We start from the raw sequence: 7888 nt of genomic DNA, 5'->3' as shown, positions 1-7888 counted from the left end.
AAATTTTGTGGCGCGTGACACTTTTTAGAGATCAGATCCCGGAAGATGGCCTCCGACGTGCCTTCGATTGCCTTACGCAGTAGTAAATTACTGTCCGCTCGTGAGGCCTCGATAGCTGATCACAAGGAGCGACTTGGTAGAGAAGAGGGAATTCGGCATACACCAGTGATCAATCGTCGAAGCCGGTCTTTGGCGCGCACGCGGAAGGATTTGGATACCTGGGCGGAAGAAGTGAGACGTCGGAGGGAGCAGCGACAGGCTCAATGCGAGGCTGAGATGAAGGTGATGTCCCTCGAGATCGACCTTAGAGTTGTATTCGAAGTATAATGTTTTCACCGTATGTATCAGGCTGTATGTACCTTCGCGCCGAATATATATTCGAGACGTGGGCATAAACCAGGTCAGGAGGGAGCGGTGGGGAACAGGTGAGTAATTCAGTATACAATCGCCGGTTCAGCTCTGTGGAATCTCCTGGACTACATTCTTTATTTTATTGATGTAGGCTCTTACGAGCAGCGGAGGTTTCGAAGGCTAAGATTGAGGAGAAGAGGAAAGCTATTGAATCAGCCAGAATGAGAGAGGTTAGTCGGGGACCGATCGCTTCTTCTTCTGGTGGTGGTATCATTACCATCGTTTCTGGATACGAAATCTCCGAAGGACTGTTCTTTTGTATAGTAGACATCAGCAGGAGATCCCAGAACACTCTCCTGCACCTGACTTCTTGGTACAGTTCTGTGTATGCAATCAGGCCACCTTTGCGCCCAAAATCACGCCCTACCCCTCTAACAAAAACAGAGACCCGACAGGCGTTCGACAGAGAGCAGGCACCCGTCAGTCGCCGAGTATCCAAGGAATGTATGGTAAGGATGGTATGGCCGCAAAACAATGCCATGCTGAAGAGGCCTTCAAAGGGTGAGTGGGCAGTGAACTTCCTCTACTGGTGAATATATGGATGCCTTTATTCTTCAGCACTCCTCCTGTCGGTCCCGATAGAGCCCCGATGCAGGGGGGTGACAGTGCTGGTGTGGTCTCGCATACGAGGCAATCAGCGAGTAGACAGTCGCCCGACCGGGCAACAATCAATAGGTGATTGACTGAGTTAGAAGCAGTGTGATCGAGCTCCTTCCAGATGGTGTGAAGAGGTGACGGCTCCGTCGCCGTCCTCTTTTCCTGTGCATGTTGGTAGTCACTTGTTGATCTCTGGCAGTAAGCAGGACAGCTCTTTCGTGCTTGGGAGATTACGATCCACCGAGTAGGCTCGCTTTTACTGCTCTGGGAGGTGGAATCAGGGTCGTAACAAGGCTGGAATAAAATATGTGCTATTGTCCGCGTTCGTGCCACTTTTGTGTTGTAGGGACGAAGCCGACTCTGTCGAAGATTTCTCGCCGTTGAGGAGAATATTTCAGCTCACAGCAGACTATAACTATGCAGCATGAGACAATTTCCGATTAATAAGATTGACCTGATCATCTTGAGTTATGGCTAGCGGAGTACTGTGGTGGAAATTACAAACATGGATAGTTAACTGCTACGGAGCATTTAGCCGTGATGGCTCGAGACTTCCACTGATGAACAGGATCATCTCAAGATTAAGCTGCCGTGTTTCGTTGTGTGTCAACTTGAAATCGAACTCACTTATGGGGTTCCGAATTTATCCTCATTATGCCCAATCCACCCCACATGGAGAGTTGTCATTTCCCTTGGTAGACTGTATCTTCCACTATGAACACAATCATTAGTCTTTCACGGAACAATCGCATTCAGTTGTACCATATGATTAACGTAAAAGACTCGTAGATAAAACAAGTCAAGACTCCACTTATGGAATATACTGAACAGTTGGTGGTGACACCATATTACTATCAAGAGAATGAATAGTAGATAAATACTTCCGCACTAAATATGCATATATATTTACATCTCCACGGGAGTGGGCATAGCAGCATCGTACTTGGCCCAATCCTTGATGGGAGCGAAGTAGCTGAACAAGGGGTAGGAGAAGTAGAGGAGACCAAGTACCCAGGCCATGAGCTGACCGAAGAACTGAGCCTGAGACTTGTACTTGCGAGGAATGCCCGCGTAGGCAGCGATGACCTTGCGGATACCCTCCTTCATATGAGACCAGAAGGCGATAACGCCGGCCTCATAGAAGAGAACCCATCCGAAGCTCTCGAAGTACTTCATCTCCATCTTGTAAAGATCCTTGAAGTGGACAAGCTCGCAAGAGGTATCGTCACCGCTGCAGTAGAAGGGATACATCCACTTGGTGCGGAAGTAGTACTGAGGAGCCGCGGCTTCGCTAACGAAGCGGAACTGGATGAGATGGACAACCAGGAACACGAAGAGAACGCAGCCAGTCAAGAACAACCAAAGCTGATCGATGCTGCTGTTCATACTCTTGAACTTGAACGTACGGACGGTAGCGACAGTAACATGCAAGAGACCACAGGCAAGAAGATAGATCTCCACAGGGAGGAGAAGAGTGCTCCAGGGGCAAGGGTGGTTGAGGAAGTAGGCGTAAGCATTGAAGTGGATAGCTCCGAAGAATAAATGGATGTTACCCAAAGCATGGATCGTGACGAAGACCATCATGAAGATAGCAGAACGAGTCAATCCAGACTTATCGGAAATGTTCTTCCAGTTCTTGATAGTGAAGATGGTCTTCAAAGTCTCGATCACAAACATCCAGATGAAGTAGCAGAGAGCAGCACAGTACGACCAAACAGAGGGTCCAAGAGGGCCATGCAAATCACAGGTGTTGCGCTCCTCACCCCACCATTGGGCAGGAACAGCCTTGGCAGAATAGTCACTGAGAAGAGGCTGAGCCAAGTTGTTGGAGGCACCAGCAGGGGCAACAGCCGAAGCCTCAACCACAGGTCCGAGGACGGCATCAGAGGCGTACTTCTCGATAACATCAGCTGGATGGATCATGTTGAACTCCTTGGAGGCGTCTTTACCGGCAAAAGTCATGATAGCTAGCTTTCCACCGGGATGCTCAGGAAGGAAGTTGGTGACATCCAGAACCTGGCCGTTGACAACCACCCAACAGTCAGTCTCGCTGGTATGCTTGGCGACCTCCTCCATAGTGATGCCGTTGGCGGGAGTAGCAGCAGGGGCGACCGGAGCGGCGGCGACGGCAGCAGCAGCAGAGGCTTCAACAACAGGTCCGAGAATAGACTCGGGCACATACTTCTCGACAACATCAGCGGGATGGATCATGTTGAACTCCTTTGAAGCGTCCTTGCCGGCGAAAGTCATGATAGCGAGCTTTCCACCAGGATGCTCGGGAAGGAAATCAGTCACGTCCAGAACCTGTCCGTTGAGAACAACCCAGCAATCACTCTCAGTGTTGTGCTTGGCAACCTCTTCCAAAGTGTAACCATTGGTAGCAGCAGCGGGAGCAGCAGCGGCGGCGGCGACAGGAGTTGCAGCGGCAGGGGCCGACGCAGCAGAGGCCTCGACAACAGGTCCAAGGATGGAATCAGGGACGTACTTCTGAACAACATCAGCAGGATGGATCATGTTGAACTCCTTGGAAGCGTCCTTGCCGGCGAAAGTCATGATAGCAAGCTTTCCACCAGGATGCTCGGGAAGGAACTCAGTAACATCAAGAACCTTGCCGTTGAGAACAACCCAGCAATCACTCTCGGTGTTGTGCTTGGCAACCTCCTCCAAAGTGTAACCGTTAGAGACGGGAGCAGCGGGGGCGGCAGCCGGAGCGGGAGCAGCCTTCTGCGCAACAGGAGCGGCCTTCTGCGTAGCAGGAGCAACCTTCAAGTCCTTCAAACTCAACTTTTGGCTGAGACCAAGAACATTTTCACAGAGATCCTTGCCAGTGAGACGGCCAAAGACGACACAGTCTAGTAGAGAGTTACCACCCAAACGGTTGTTGCCGTGAACACCTCCCATGAGCTCACCGGCGGCATAGAGGCCGCGGATGGGCTTACCCTCCTTGTCGAGAACATGACCGGTAGTATCGATCTTCAAACCACCCATGCAGTAGTGAACGAGAGGAGTGACGATGGCAACATCGAACTCGTCATCCATCTTGTAGTTGTAGTTCTTGAAGAACTTCTTTCCCCACTCATCCCAAGTCTTTCCAGACGGGTAGGCATCATAGGGACCATTGTCAGGATCGGCAGTCTGCTTGTCACCAACCTCAATGTAGCTCTTGAAGGTCTGCTCGAGAGTGGAGGGGGCGATACCCATCTCCTTAGCGAGATCATAACCACTCTTGAAGTGCTTCATAACACCACGGCCCTCGTAATGCTCGACATGCCAGTGAATATCGTTGGCAGCGGCAGAGTTGAGGACGAGGCGGAAAGGTCCCTTGTTGGCGAACATCCTGTTGGAGACGTAATCACGACGGCCAAGCTCATTGGAGAAACGCTTCCCATCGGCATCGAGAAGAAGACCACCAACACCACGGAGAGCCTCAGCAGCGAGGAACTTGACCTTGCAGTCGGGATCTTTAGGGTTACAAGGACCAGTAGGATGGACCTGTACCCACTCGAGATCGACAGTGTCGGCACCGGCGGCCATACCCATCTTGATTCCATCACCAGTGCAGTGCTCACCATTGGTGGTAGAGAGCTTGAGGAGATCGGGGCGGTACTTGGCGAGAAGACCGTCCTTGGAGAAATCAGCACCGAAACCACCAGTAGCGAGGATAACAGGGCCATAGACCTTATGGGTCTGGCCATCCTTAGTGGTGTACTCGACACCAACAACCTCACCCTTCTCATTCTTGATGAGGTCAGTGGCGCGAGCCTTGTTGATGATTTGGCATCTGCTGGGCTGGGCCTTGGAAATAGCCTCCGCCATCTGAATCTGGGCGTAAGTGATAGTCATACCGGGGAAACGCTCCTTGCCACGATGGGTACGCTCGGCAGAGTGGCCACCCAAACGAGCGAGGAGGGACAAATCGAGATCGAAGTTGTCCATCAACCAGTTGACCGAGTTACCAGAATGCTCGACCATAGTCTTGATGAGCTCGGGGCTCTTGGAGCCACCCTTCATGCAATCAGACTCGAAGAGCTCGTTGGAATCCTCAACACCGAGCTTCTTCTGAGTTCTAGTGCAAGAACCGTTGATACCAGAGGTAGCCTTGGAAGAATTACCACCGCAAAAGGCAGATTTATCGATCAAAAGAACGTTACCACCGTTCTCCAATACCGTGTTAGCGGCAGAGAAACCGGCGAGACCGCCTCCGACGACGATGACCTGGTTAGTGGACGACATGAGGTAGTAACAATGCCCCAAAAACTGAACATACGAAATTATATAACCAGATTGAACTGCATCACCATCTTTAAATTGCGATGAGTTTCACGTTTAACTCTCCACTACCAATCAAGTAACATAAGAAAATGGTGACAAACAATCTCGATATCCCCTAGTGAATACGCCGAGACCTACTGCCAACAGCACGGTTGGAGGCGAAGCCCACGACACAGCCGGGGACAGAAAAGCTAAGCTATGGGGTGAGTGCTTCCTGAGCTTTGCTTTTCCATATGAAGCTCGTGAAGCTCGGACTGTTTGATAGGCGATCAAACTGACAACCGATCAATGAATGAGTCGTTGTAAACGACTAAACTGAGTTGCGATCGTACGAGGTTATGAAGAAGCAATGGAGAATCGGTACGCTTAACTCTAAATTCGCAAATTCATTATGTGAGAGTCTTCACACTGCCTTATCGAGAATCGCTCAAAGAAACTGACACGATGAACACTATTGACGCCAAAGTGTTCATCCTGTATCGATTGGAACGAAGCGAATAGCTATACGATGGAACGCGGAGAAATGTAGACGAATCACACAAAGTCCACCATGCTCAATTCTCAAACAGCTTAGACGGAAACTATCGAACGTTCCGGATCATCCCATACTGTCACAACAACGTATTCACATGATAAACTCGGAGATTCATTGATCACATTCTACGTACACCACCGCCTATGAATATCTAGTAGTATGCGCATTCGGGAAGAGCGTTGCATCGTACTCCCTAGATGTTCAACGGTTGACTTGCCCTTCCTATCTTAACAACTGAACTCAATAAGAACAACAACTAGTGGAAACGTGACCCAACACGGGTAACTGAACTAGACGGGTCCGCCCTAATACGCCACGGCGGAATTCACAATTGGATTGAGAGTATACCGTGACATAATGATCGGGAACCGGGAGCTGGCTGAACAACCAAAGCAACTTAAATAGTAGACGATTATCGAACCGCCAATCATACACAAAGAAAACATTAGCCGAGTCAACGACTAGAAAAATATCAGAGGCAAATAGCCTCACCACAGGAGCAGCCCAGTAACATCATTTACATCTCCACGGGAGTGGGCATAGCAGCATCGTACTTGGCCCAATCCTTGATGGGAGCGAAGTAGCTGAACAAGGGGTAGGAGAAGTAGAGAAGACCGAGTACCCAGGCCATGAGCTGACCGAAGAACTGAGCCTGAGACTTGTACTTGCGAGGAATGCCCGCGTAGGCAGCGATGACCTTGCGAATACCCTCCTTCATATGGGACCAGAAGGCGATAACGCCGGCCTCATAGAAGAGAACCCAGCCGAAGCTCTCGAAGTACTTCATCTCCATCTTGTAAAGATCCTTGAAGTGGACAAGCTCGCAAGAGGTATCGTCACCGCTGCAGTAGAAGGGATACATCCACTTGGTGCGGAAGTAGTACTGAGGAGCCGCGGCTTCGCTAACGAAGCGGAACTGGATGAGATGGACAACCAGGAACACGAAGAGAACGCAGCCAGTCAAGAACAACCAAAGTTGATCGATGCTGCTGTTCATACTCTTGAACTTGAAGGTACGGACGGTAGCGACAGTAACATGCAAGAGACCACAGGCAAGAAGATAGATCTCCACAGGGAGGAGAAGAGTGCTCCAGGGGCAAGGGTGGTTGAGGAAGTAGGCGTAAGCATTGAAGTGGATAGCTCCGAAGAATAAATGGATGTTACCCAAAGCATGGATCGTGACGAAGACCATCATGAAGATAGCAGAACGAGTCAATCCAGACTTATCGGAAATGTTCTTCCAGTTCTTGATAGTGAAGATGGTCTTCAAAGTCTCGATCACGAACATCCAGATGAAGTAGCAGAGAGCAGCACAGTACGACCAGACAGAGGGTCCAAGAGGGCCATGCAAGTCGCAGGTGTTGCGCTCCTCACCCCACCATTGGGCAGGAACAGCCTTGGCAGAATAGTCACTGAGAAGAGGCTGAGCCAAGTTGTTGGAGGCACCAGCAGGGGCAACAGCCGAAGCCTCAACCACAGGTCCGAGGACGGCATCAGAGGCGTACTTCTCGATAACATCAGCTGGATGGATCATGTTGAACTCCTTGGAGGCGTCTTTACCGGCAAAAGTCATGATAGCGAGCTTTCCACCGGGATGCTCAGGAAGGAAGTTGGTGACATCCAGGACCTGGCCATTGACAACCACCCAACAGTCAGTCTCGCTGGTATGCTTGGCGACCTCCTCCATGGTGATGCCGTTGGCGGGAGTAGCAGCAGCAGGGGCGACCGGAGCGGCAGTGGCGGCGGCGGCAGCAGCAGAGGCTTCAACAACAGGTCCGAGAATAGACTCGGGCACATACTTCTCGACAACATCAGCGGGATGGATCATGTTGAACTCCTTTGAAGCGTCCTTGCCGGCGAAAGTCATGATAGCGAGCTTTCCACCAGGATGCTCGGGAAGGAAATCAGTCACGTCCAAAACCTGTCCGTTGAGAACAACCCAGCAATCACTCTCAGTGTTGTGCTTGGCAACCTCTTCCAAAGTGTAACCATTGGTAGCAGCAGCGGGAGCAGCAGCGGGGGCAGCGACAGGAGTGGCAGCGGCAGGGGCCGACGCAGCAGAGGCCTCGACAA

General features: G+C 50.9%; 3 protein-coding genes across 3 annotated transcripts in view; 1 reads left to right on the top strand and 2 right to left on the bottom strand.

Moving 5' to 3' along the window:
- Positions 1-339: 339 nt before the first annotated feature.
- On the top strand, positions 340-1090 carry Pmar_PMAR025954 (hypothetical protein; the record flags this gene model as incomplete). Its single annotated transcript, XM_002777540.1, has 4 exons — positions 340-425; positions 503-581; positions 749-912; positions 970-1090. The coding sequence occupies 4 exons, from the start codon at positions 340-342 to the stop codon at positions 1088-1090; spliced, it is 450 nt and encodes a 149-aa protein (XP_002777586.1).
- Positions 1091-1914: 824 nt separating this feature from the next.
- On the bottom strand, positions 1915-5241 carry Pmar_PMAR025953 (succinate dehydrogenase, putative; the record flags this gene model as incomplete). The annotated part of the gene is made up of 1 exon (XM_002777539.1): positions 1915-5241. The coding sequence occupies one exon, from the start codon at positions 5239-5241 to the stop codon at positions 1915-1917; it is 3327 nt and encodes a 1108-aa protein (XP_002777585.1).
- An 867-nt stretch (positions 5242-6108) lies between these two features.
- The window catches only part of Pmar_PMAR025952 (succinate dehydrogenase, putative), a gene marked incomplete at its 5' end in the record, with an annotated part of 2880 nt that continues 1100 nt past the window's right edge, over positions 6109-7888 (bottom strand). Inside the window, one exon of the mRNA XM_002777538.1 lies at positions 6109-7880. Coding sequence (XP_002777584.1) covers positions 6333-7880 — 1548 coding nt within the window. The 3' untranslated portion in view covers positions 6109-6332. The remainder of the gene's footprint in view (positions 7881-7888) is intronic.

Source organism: Perkinsus marinus (genome assembly GCF_000006405.1).
Source record: "Perkinsus marinus ATCC 50983 genomic scaffold scf_1104296951506, whole genome shotgun sequence".
In the NCBI taxonomy this organism is placed as follows: domain Eukaryota; phylum Perkinsozoa; order Perkinsida; family Perkinsidae; genus Perkinsus; species Perkinsus marinus.
Note: the sequence above shows the minus strand (reverse complement) of the source record. Positions and strands in the feature narration are given on the sequence as shown.